At 46.0% G+C, this 12,121-nt stretch overlaps 1 protein-coding gene across 1 annotated transcript; it reads right to left on the bottom strand.

Moving 5' to 3' along the window:
* Positions 1-4,463: 4,463 nt before the first annotated feature.
* On the bottom strand, positions 4,464-8,292 carry SOST (sclerostin). Its single transcript, XM_015885554.3, has 2 exons — positions 8,023-8,292; positions 4,464-6,299 (listed from the first exon to the last, which is right to left on the bottom strand). Exons 1-2 carry the CDS (start codon positions 8,240-8,242, stop codon positions 5,878-5,880), a joined length of 642 nt encoding a protein of 213 aa, XP_015741040.1. The 5' UTR covers positions 8,243-8,292; the 3' UTR covers positions 4,464-5,877.
* Between the last annotated feature and the right edge of the window lie 3,829 nt (positions 8,293-12,121).

The raw sequence follows: 12,121 nt of genomic DNA, 5'->3' as shown, positions 1-12,121 counted from the left end.
TTCCCACAGATTGTGCTACAACAACAATTTTAGCCCCGTGAACTATTAACCAATTATAAAGGGATTTTCTCAGTCCGCTTTAACGGAGAATCAAAGGCAAAAAAATAATATGTTGTGTGTCGGTGTTTTTTTCTTGCCAGATATTGTTATTTAGGATACAGAACACCAGGAGCACGCAGAGCGCCAAGCTTTGGTCAACCAACCAACCCCATATTGGGTTTTCTGATTCCTCTTGCCAATAGCCCAGCTCCTTTTCCTTAAAAAAGGTCAAAATTGCCCCAAGACTGTAATACTTCTGCCCTATTCTTCCCTTCTGTCTTTTATATCTGTATCCTTCAGGTATGTGCTAATTTCTCCATGGGTGGAAAGGCTGCAGCCTCTCTGTGTAGCTTGGCCCTGAACTGGAAGGCTGTGCATGGAGATGAGTTGGATAAGTAGGTGACCAGCTGTGAGATTCACTGCCAAATCTACTTTTAGAGCTATTATAGGGATGTGTAGGGTGGTTGTTTTGATTATGATTAATGCTGGGATTGGTGGTGTGGGGGTTCTTTTGGGGGCTGAGTGGCCAAGGGAGGCTTAGAATTGGTTACATAGGCTTGCTAGTAGGGTGGCAAGTCATAGTGGGAGGGCTAGGGCCATGTTTATTGGCGGTTGGGGTGAAGGTATAAGGGAAGAGGCCAAGGAGGTTGATTGAGAGGAGTATAAGTGAGGTTAAGATGAGTGCTCTTTTATGGCTGGTTTTGTTGTTAATTGTTTTGTAATTAGATGGGTGAATTTAGTATTGAGAGGTTATTGTTGATTGGTTGTTCACAAGGCGGTGGGAATAGCAGGGCTGGGAACAGGAAAGATATGAGGATTAGTGGCATTCCTAGAAGGAAAGGGCTTGAAAATTGGTCGAAGAAGCTTAGGTTTATGGTCAGGCCCAAGGTGGAGGTGGGGGAGGGAAGGGTTGGGCGGGGAGGGAATTGCTGGTGTAGTTTTATTTGATGGGGGGTTTGTGGAGGTGAATGTTTTGGTTGGTTAAGTAGTGAGAAGGTGAATCAGGTTAGGATATGATTGTGAATCGTGGATTTGGGTTTAACTGTGGCATATCATTAAGGAAGGGGGTATTGCTCTTTCTCCAGCTTAAAAAGCTGGTGCTGTATTCATAGGTTCGTTATGGTTAGGATGGTAGCAATGAGGATCAGGCTTCAAAGTGTTTGAGAGGGGTGGATTCTACTGATGTAGGTGCGTGGCTGTGGTTAGCCCCACATTTATGAGTACAGTCCATAGAAGGTTCCTGGGTGGGTGGAAATAAAGTAGGTTTGGTTTGGTTGCTCAGGGATTGCATCTGTTTTCATTCCAAGGGTGGATGTAAATCAGGAGTGGAGAATGTCATCAGCAGTGATGAATACATGGAGAGGAGATTCTATGGCAATCAACTGGTGGTCAACTTCTAGTAATTGGAAGAGCCCTTTGGGATCACTGTGTGAAGAATAAAATGGGATCTACAGTTGGCAATGCAAAAACAACCCAATAACGGTGGTACAGAAGACAGCGAGAAGAGCAACAGCAGGATAACAACTACCCCAGAGCAGCACATCCAGACTCTCCATAGCACTCACACACAGAGGCTCCTTTGGAACACACACATATCTTAATCACTACCACGGTCATTAAAAACACTTCCCAGTATTTCTGAAGGCAAAAATAAAACGGAAAACAGGGAACGTCACGCTATAGATACTTATATAAGAAACCATATCCCATGTGAGAGAGCAAAAAGAAAAAGAACTGGTGTTCTAAGAGAAAAAAAAAAGCAGCTAACTCCAAGCTATCCCCTTGCTGGGATGGGTTCTGCCTCGTCGCTCACTCTGCAATTAAATCTTGCACAGCCCTCACTGCTCAGGGCACCGCGTGCCGCTCTCAGGCTGAGGCTTTGGTTTTTCTTGGAAGTTCCAGAACGTTCAACTTGCTTTTGTTTGGTTTTGTTTTAATTTCCTTCTGCTATTATTTTATATTTATACTGCACAGCCCTCGCTGCCTTCACTGGGCACACGGAGAACTTTCTAGCCTGGATGTTTTCCTAATGTACCTGCAGGCTTTCTTCTAGCACATATTCATTTAGTATAATTTATCTCCCTTGGATGCTTTACACATCAGTTATTTTTCCTAGAGGAGTGCTATGACCTCCATGACTAAAATAACATGAAATGTCCCAGATGGTTTACATAGAATTGTGACATAGAGTGTTTTGAGTTGGGAGGGACACTTGAAGGCCAACTGGTCTCACTCCTTACAATGGATGGGAGCACCCACAACTTGATCTGGTGCTCAGAGCCACATCCCCCTGACTATGGGTGTCTCCAGGGATGGGGAACCCATGATCTCTCTGGGCAAACTTTTTCCTTGTATCCCATCTAAATCCCCTTTTACTTGGAAACCTCTCCCCTTTGTCCTACCACAACAGATCCTGCTAAGGGATCTGTCTCCTTCTTCCTTATCACCATCCCCTCTTTAGATACCAGAAGACCCTAAGCACATTGTTTCCCCTTCTTTTGGGCCACCTGTTTGCCTGCTACGTAGTAGATCACATCTCTGAATTAAAAGTTAAATTCTCGTTGCTGTTTAACGATAAAACTCATTCTAGAAAAACATTGTTTTCCAATAGGAAGACCTTCACATCTCTGATCTGAAGGCAAGTTTGTCCTGAGACCCCAATGAATGATGAGCAGGCTGCAATTCCACATGCAATTCTTCCCTTCATTGGAAGGCTGTTGCCTTCTCCCCTTGGTTTCCTGAGAGCAACGCTTCTGTGTGCAGCCACCCAGAAATACCAAGTTTGACTAGGAAAAAAAAAATAAAGAAATAAGGCCCTGCAAATAGCAAAACCCTCCAAATGGAAGAGTAATTACCTTAAATTAAGCTTTATTTCTGGTTTGAAAAAAATAATACCCATCCCATTCTAAAAGACGGAGAACATCAGTGTTAAATAGTGGCCACTTTATAGTGAAAGGGAAGGAAATAGATGGGAGGAAGGAAGGAAGGAGAGATTAGAGAATCTAATCCAGATGGAAATAGTGTCAGAGGAGCCACTATGTCCCAAGACGTCTCATAAGGGAAGTGTTTGCACCAAAGAATCTGGTAGCCTGAATGAAGGATGACTTCACTTATTTATTTAGTCAGAGCTGAGCAGGTCGAACTAACCTCATGCCACAAGCATTAAATTGTTGGCAACGTGATAAAGATGCCTGTTCAATTTAGGGGCTTGATAACCACTAAATAAATACACTTTAATTCCTTGGCTGGGAGCACATCTTAAGTTGCCTGGAAGGCAGTGGAGAAATAAAAGCTCAACCTGAAGGCTGATGCCAGAAGCTCAGCCCGATGCAGAAGCCTTCAGCAGGGAGATGCAAGAACTTGGGTTTGTGGTTCAGTGAGGAGCTGGGGCTTTCAGTCTGTTCAGATGTACACTACGTTCAATCCAAGCTCAAGCTATGTGTAAAAATGTTCCATATTAATTTAAGACCTGTTTGCTACAGAAAAGTCATTCTGTACTCCCATATACTTTGCTCATTGAGTGCAACAGGTTAATTACAAGTTGATGCCATGTGGCTAAGGCAGTATGTGATTGTTCCTTCTGCTTTTCCACCTTTGTTTCTCAGGGCTGATTTCCTTGGGTGAGGCTGTGGAGCTCTTGCTGAGTCTGGGATGGATGGAGTGAAACTCATTGTAATTATAGAGCCCAATTTCAAGTGGAACCATTGACACCTGGTGGATTTTAGCTGCCTGTGAGGTTATCTTTCACTGAAGATAACAGGTGTGTTTGGGCCTTACAAAAGACCATTGGGAGTGTATGTTACTCTGAGTTTGTCCTATGGGTGCCGTGTGCCCAGGAATGCTTCCTCAGTTCAAGGTTAGCCCATGAAAATGGTGTTTCCAATGTTTTCCTCTGGGTGTGGTATGGATACTTCTGTTTGGGAAGAACTGGGAGTGTATAGATTTGGTATGAAAGGCAAATGGGTTGGAGTGGGACTTTTCCTGATCTGAGAGGTCTTTTCCAACCTTTATGAATCTAATCAGATCTCAATCAAGATTTCTTGATTGAAAGTCGGTGGCATTCTTGTGTTTTTTGATGGGATTATCAGACTGTGAATCAGTGTTATTGGGAGGAGGTGGGGAGCTGAGTCTGCTGAGCTGTTCTTACCCTGGGGAGTAGAAATGAATATGGTGAATTGGGACTCTGAGCTCCGCATCTGCCCAAGATGATGTTTGCATGAGGAGTATCATGCCCAGGGGTGAGAAACTCAAATATAGAGTACCCTCAAAGATGTGTCATTTATTAATTGGAAATTAAGGATCTCGGTGCTCTGTATCATAGAAATGCATGCCCCAGGCTGGAGCCGAGCTCCAGTTCTGTATTTCACTGCCTTTACAGCAAACAGCTCCGTACTGCAGCTGAAAATCAATGAGTCTTCCCATAATTAATCATTGTTTCTACTTTATTACCAATGTATTTAAAATTCACAATGACAGACTAACATTTTTCAAGCAGTATAACTTCTCTACAAGGGAAAACGTTGCATAAATAATTTTTTAGACAAAATAAATACATAATTCACTCTTTGAAACAATAGCTTTTCTCTCTAGATATCTGATCCCACACAAAATAACTGCAGAATCTATAATCAATATGGCAAATGGCCATCGTTTATATGATCTGTGTTCACCTGATACTAGGCCTAGCGCTTCTACAGGATATGTACAGTGTGTGGCTATTTGCTTCCCAGTAATATTCTTTAATGGAAAACACAAACTTTAGTCTGAATGTTGAGAAGTTCAGTACAGTTGCTGTCAAACTGAAGACACTGCACACACCAAAGACTCTTCTAAAGGAATTCATGACTCTCAGTTTAGCAGAGGCCCACTTCTCATGCAGAACCCTCCTCCCAGAACTGGGCTTGCACAGTCTCAGCTCTACAAGGTGTATGGCCACGTAATTCAAAGTCTACAGAATATGTAATGTACATTGAGATATCTAGGTTGATACTAAAGTCAGTTGTGTACTAAGAAATAAGGACTAATCAGTATCTTTTTATGTTAAACTGTGCACACAATTAGCTGTTTATAGGACAAACATCTTGCTTATCTTGCTTGAGAGGAGCATCCATTTAGTAAAACTGCTTCCCTTAGGAGAACTCACTTAACTGGTCCTAAACCAAACCCTTGCTCCTATTTTTTAATAGGATGATTTGGTTGTCAGCTCTCCGTTCTGAACCTGTTGACCCTACAGCATTCTAATTAGAAGTGTGACACAGATTGGTCACGCCTGTGAGAGCACAAATGTCATATTTTGGTTTTCTTTCTTGGAGGAAACCACTGGGGCATGAGGACACCTGGCAGGGGATGTTCACTTCTGGTAGCCTGGCTCCAGCTGAGACCCAGCCCCAACCTCCCCATCCCTAACACCCCCAACCCATTGGGAGTGCAGGGCCTCACCCTGCTTGTCCTGCACCATGGGACTCAGAAAAGGGAAAGGAATGTGGCATTCCTTCTGCATCCAGCAAGCAGAATGACTCCTAACCAGGTGTGATATGTCTGTCACCCTAACAGCCTCGCCTCCCTCTCCTCGTACAAACCAGGTGGCCTCATGCTGATCCCCACTGTGTCCCCTCCTTTCAGACTGAATGTAGCTCCCACCAGCTCGCTTTATCTCATTCTCTTATCAGACCATAACCATTATCATCTGATGGATTTTGACTATGTGAGCCTTAGACCCAGCGTAGCAGAAGGAATTGGAACCTCCTGCAGTCAGACCCTTGTGCTCAGCCTGTGCGTGCCATTGTATATGGTATAAAATATCCAGAGCTGCTGGGCTGCATCACTTGGCACAACCTCCTAATAGGCATTTTCCAGCTCATGCTGGCTCGGTTTGCTGCTCCTGGCTCGGGACAGACGTGACTTCTTGTTCTTCTGTGGCCTGACAGGCTCCTTCCCAAAGTCCTTCAGCTCGGACTGGTTGTGGTATCGAGTGTAGCGTTTGCACTTGCAGGCTGTGACAGCTCGGAATTTGTAAGTCCGAGTCTCACCGTCGGGACACTCCATCTGGATGCGCTGAGTGCGGGTATGAGCTGGGATGCAGCGGTAATCCGGGGAGTTCTGCCTCCACCACTTCCCTCTGCCAATGGAATTGGGAAGGAGGTGGGATGGGACACACTGCCCCGAGCACACCAGCTCCTTCACGGGCTTCAGGCTGCGGCACGGCCCCTCTGTTATGTAGCGGGTGATGCGCATCTCTCTGCAGCTGAAGTCGGAGACATCTGCAAAGGAGATGGGTGTTAGTGTGTGACTGCTGCCTTCCCATCCACAAGGAGGGGAACTCGGAGCCATCAGCTCTGAGCCCTCAGAGTTGAGAAGGATGTGGAGGTCTTGGAGCAGATCTAGAGGTGGTCATGGGGTTGCTCAGAGGTTGGAGCACCTCTCCTATGGAGTCAGATTGAGAGTTGGGCTTGTATGGACTGGAGAAGGCTGTGAGGAGACTTCATTGTGGCCTTCTACTACTTAAAGGGGGCTCAAAAAAGATGGAGAGTGACTTTTACATGGTCTGATAGTGTGACAGGACAAGGGAAATTGGTTTTAAACTAAAGAGGGAAGATTTAAATCAGGTGAGAGGAGGAAATTCTTTGCTTAGAGGGTGATGAGACACTGTCACTGCTGCCCAGAGCTGTGGGTGCCCCATCACTGTAGGTGCCCATTGCCATGGATGGGCAGTGGGCTGCTTGAGCTTCTGGGGGGCACCCAGCCCATGACAAGAACTGGATGAGCTGTAAGGTCTCTTCTAACCCAACCTCACTGCACTTCATTCACCTTGAATGAGGGGTTTGATGTCTCCAAAAACCCTGAGGTTGCTCTAGCTGTGAGACCCTCGAATCACCATGAACAGGTTGATGAATCCATGTCCACTCCCATCACAAGGCAAATCCCACACAGGGCTGTGTTGGTGAGCAGTGAGCTCAGGGAATGCCCAACACCAGGGCTTACTCTATGGGGAGTTCCACTGGCTTCATTTACCATGGGGAAAGCCTTCTCAATTGCTCTGGTTCAACTCTATTGACCTCAGAGGTTCCCTCCAGATTTAAACTCTTCTGCAGAAGGGAAGAGTTTCTTAAATGACCATGAGCTAACATTCCAGGTGGGGGAACACAGTAGTGCTATGGAATTCCCACACTTCAGGCAGTAAATACCCTTCACTCCCTCCTTTTCACCCCAAACCCCATTGTATTTCAGTGGGATGGACCCCAATGGACATCAGAGCAGCCAGAGGCTCCAAATGAGGATTTGCAGATGTAACTGAACTAACCTGCCTTGAGTGGGGGATGTGGGGCTGCCTGCAGGAAGCACAGTGCTCCCTTTGGGGGATTTCAGACCCTACAGAACAGCACTTAGAAATATTATTAGTTGTGGTTTTTAAAATATTATCTGATTTTTAACCTCCAGAGGCCCCTTCTGACCCCTGTGATGGGGATGCTATGTGCGTTTGACAGCCAAATGTAGGTTTGAAGGACTGAGTTTGCCCTATTTCCAGGGGTACTCCCTCTAAAACTCCTTTGCTCCCTCTGCCTTCCATCCCTCCTCCCAGAGCTGGTGTTTCACATCATTGTGAACATCAGACTTTTGGTTAAAGGCAGTAAACCTATGAAGTAGCCAACCTACTTCCAAACCTCTGCCAAAGAGGGTTCCCTCCCATTCATTTGGGCATGAATTCCAATTGGAAGTGCTCTGACTCCTGTTGCCTCCTGCAATCCAGCTGAAAATCCACTGTCAGCAAAGGACGTGGAGCAGCACAGCTCACCCAGCTCACCCAGCACCACTTCTGCTGGGGGTCTCAGACCCCACCACCCCAATTCCTCCTCAATACCAAGAAATCAGTCTTTAATTCCCTTCCACACCTATCTGACTAGAAAGAAAAAGGTTCTGATAACGCTTAATCTCTTGCACACTGTTAGGGTCCCCAAAACAGCAATCTAATATGATTTGTCTTACCATTAGGGTCCGGAGCTTGCTGTATGTGCCTTCCCCCGTGCTTTGCCTGGTTCATCGTGTTGTTGTTGCTGTAAATCTGCTCCATTGGGGTCTCTGTGTTTTCAGTGATCTCAGGGATGATTTCTGTCGCATCGTTTTTGAACACTTGCCACCCTCCAGCCACCCGGGATGCGATTTGGATGAGGACGCAGACAGAGCACACAGCCCAGGAGATCTGCATGGTGACAGCCTATGGGTCAGCTCCTCAGCACCCTGACAGCCTCAGTTCCCAGGCACAGGCAAATCATTCCCCTTTTTTAAATCCTTTTTAGAACCAAGCCAGCCAATGGCTGTCCAAAGTGGGAAGGGCCAGACAGCAACTCATTCATCTCAGCTTTTGTCAGTGTGAAATAGAACGGGTGCGTGGGGGTGGTTTGGTTGACAGGACTCTACAACTTCCACCTAAAAACTCCTCATGTTGTTGGGCTTTTTTGTGCGTCTGGCAGCAGTGTGGATTGAAGGGAGCAGCGTGCACTGCAGCCCCACTTTCTCTTTAGGCTTTGGGGTCTGACATTTGATGTCACAAACGCACCCAAAGAAACAGGGAAGAGCTTCCTTCCTAAATATGAAGCTGCTTTATTTAATAGGAATCAGCTGTCGGGGCAAGCAGACAGATGCTGCTTTCTGAGGTGCTCACCCTCTTCTTTCTTTCCTCCCTTCTTTTCAGTGCATGCACTGTGGGATCGCTGCACTCTGCTCCTTCTGCTGATGTTTTGCACAAGGGTTGGGTGCAGCACTTGAGATTATTTTAAACACAAGAACGTGGGCAGGCTGGTTCCTATGCATGATGCAACTAAGAAAAAGAGAGAGCTGATGCCCTTATGCCCAGCTATGCCTAAGTGTTATTAATGCATCACGTTCCAAAATCCCATTTATGCTATTCTTTCTCCTTGTGATGATAATGGGGACAGTTGGGTGATTTCTGCATCTCAAGGCCACAAATATTTCTATGGTGTTTACAGATGCTGTCAGGCTAAATACACCAATCAGGAAGAGCCCTTCAGTGAGATCAGACCCTGTGCTGAGCTCATTGCAGCTACTGAAAGCGAATGTGCACTCAGAGCAGCGAAGGACACTTGTGTTTATTCCTGCAACGTCTGTCGCATCCATCCTTGTGTATGTAGAAGAGATTCCAAAGTGATTCACTGAGCTTCAGCAATTTGAGAGATTACTCGGAATGTCAATAACAGCCTCACTCTGTGAGGGGTGGGAGCAGTCGGGGCTGTCTGGTTTTCCCCCTGTTCCTGTAGGGAACTCGTTACCTAAGGCTTGCATTCCATTCCAGCCATTCCCCTGCCCTGGCATAGAAAACAGGTGTCACCAAACGTGAAGCGGAGATGTGCTCCACCATGGGGGTGACCCTGATGATAAATAATCCATCCGAACAGCGGTGATGACCTGAGGGCATTTCACCTCTTTGCCCTTCCACACCTCCAGACACGCACAGCGGAGGCGTTTGTGTGCTGAGCTGGAGGAGCTTCAGCCTCACTGCTCCGTGCAATGGGCTGCAGCAGCAGGGCTGCATTTCTTCCATTAAGAACAACTCTTCTACCCAAAGCAAAGTTAATGATGCTCTCACAGACATCAGAAACCCAAATTCTAAGGCATTGCAAAGGTTATTCTGATTGTCATTTTTCTCAGTTCCAAATAATGCTTTTGGTTCTCAGATGCACCAGCAAGGGATGTTGTGTTGGAGCACCATAGGAGCACCCACTGAGGGAAAATGTATTCTGAAGAAGAGACAGACACCAGCTTGGAAATCATGCAGGTTTTCTAGCTCTTGGTTTGATCTTCCTTTGAAAACAAGTTGGGCTACGTTGCTTAATGAGTTATGCTTGAAATTGTATGTGACGACCTCTTGAGCTCCACTTGTGAGTCTTACAATGGAGCCGTGTGATTTCTTTTGTTTCTTTAATTGTTTCAGAAGTAAGGATGATGGGAACCAAACTGTCGGTGTGTTGTGAGCAACCAGCACAGAGACCTTCTCCAAAGTGACTTAGGACAGCACGTGGCACAACAGAAAGCAGCCAAGGGATGAATGGGAGAGTCCATCGTCAATTAGCCCTGATATCTGCTCCTCGGGGGAAGATCTTCATAGAGAGAGTGGTGAGGTGCTGGAACAGCTGCCCAGAGAGGCTGTGGATGCCCCCCCATTCCTGGGGGTGTCCAAGGCCAGGTTGGATGGGGCCCTGGGTAACTTGGGCTGGTATTAAATGTGGAGGTTGGTGGCCCTGCCTGTGGTGAGGGGTTGGAACTTGATGTTCCTTGGGGTCCCCTCCAACCTAAGTCATTCTATGATACTTACCCTATTCAAATACGTTCAGAATGGCTTATCTTTGCCTATCAAAGCTCAGTTTGTATTAATTTCTGCACAGAGTGTATTTCCAAAAGGGCATTCATGGAAAGGGATCATGAAGTGCATTCATGGCAATGTATTGTCAGTAAAAGATGTAAGGTTTTTCTTAAGGTTTCTCTAAGCACTTGAATGATGCCCCCTCTTAACTACCTGAACCTTTATCCTGCACGGAGAAGCAGCAAGGAAAACTCTGAAGGTGAAAATGAGAAGCTGCACTTCGCCTCTGGCACAAAACCTCAGCGAGGGCAGCCTGACAGCAGCAAGAAAAGAATCCCAGGGACGTTCAGATTCCTTAACTACAAACACATTCTTCCATGTCCTGTAGCTGCTTGTCTGCTCACAGCACAGCAAGCAGGAACGGTTCAGGCTGCAGCCCCCCAGGAACAATTGATTTTTGCTCTGTTAAGGAAGCACAAAATGAAAAAAAAAACCAACAAATGTTTGTGATTTCTACCAAGGGACACTTTGAGAGTGCGCTGAGTTTGGGTTTGCTATAATGAGAGCTGAAAAAATATCCCCTTGGCCTTGCTAAGGATCAGGAATTTGCTTCTGTGCTTCCAGAACATGACTGGGGTGCAGGTAGAGGGTGTAAATTGGCATTGTGTCCTCATCCTGAATCCCTGGCTGCTGCTTTCTGGGCTCTGGACTTTGTGTCCTGTTGTCAATCTTGAAGGCAACTGCATAATCCAGTTCTTGCAGTCAGTTCTGGCTTGTGTCACTTCTGGTGCTTAGCAGGGCCCTCCCTGGATCAAGGGGGTGGGGGTGTTCTGTGGGGCATCCAGACCCTCAGGGATGTGCACAACCTGAGCTCAATGAGATTTGGTCCATGATGTAAAATGTTGCCCCAGGAATTCACTTTCTGAAGGACTTCCTTGCTTCCCAAGCAGTCCTCTCCCCAAATTGCTGCTGAGCCACCCATGCTCAAACCCTCTTCTCTCCCAGGGATCCTGCAGAGCCATTTTATTCCTTCTTCACCCACCAGCCCCAATGCTACAGCATGGACTCCTCTAAGTCATCAAGTGCAAATGGAGCCGTATTGTTTTCCCAGCAGAGATCAGCAAATGTGCTGCTGAATGGTTCTGCCTGCTTGCCTTGCTGGTGCCAAGATATCAGATCCACATAACAGCTTTGGTCAGGGATGGAATGAGGATTGCTGAGTGGGGAACGATGAGCCTACAGCTCCATCTGGTGAGTCAGCTGGCCAGCTACCTTGGCATGGAATTAAAATACAGAGAAGGAAAAAAAAAAGCAACAAAAACTAACCCAAAAGCCCTCAGCTGAATTACTCCCCCAACTTCCACTTACAGGGCTTGTTTCCAAAACAAAAGTAATGAATATGTTGTCCAAAGAATAAAAATTGGAATATAATCATTGTCCATTCAAAAGTTACACACAGTAACTAAACACAACCAGCTCTGTAAGGCAGCAGCTCAGCCACCAGCTTAATGTCAGGTCAATGCCATCAAACCTTCTCACAACTCTCTTTGTTCCCATATATACATGTAGGTATATTTACCACTATTTACATTTAAAAAGGAGGTTTTGAGCTCCAGGTATACAAGAATGTGTCAGATAAAGAGAAGGGAGCTGGTATCAATGCTAGTTTAACCTTCATATCATGTATAGATGTCAACAGTAGTTTCAGAATGGTGTTGTAGACCTCCAAATCCAACTCCTAATGAAAAAGCAACAGCAAATGCATTG

The sequence above is a fragment of the Coturnix japonica genome, unplaced genomic scaffold (genome assembly GCF_054131305.1).
Source record: "Coturnix japonica strain WE unplaced genomic scaffold, WE-NBRP24 Scf049, whole genome shotgun sequence".
Lineage (NCBI taxonomy): Eukaryota > Metazoa > Chordata > Aves > Galliformes > Phasianidae > Coturnix > Coturnix japonica.
This window is presented reverse-complemented; position numbering and strand designations above follow the sequence as displayed.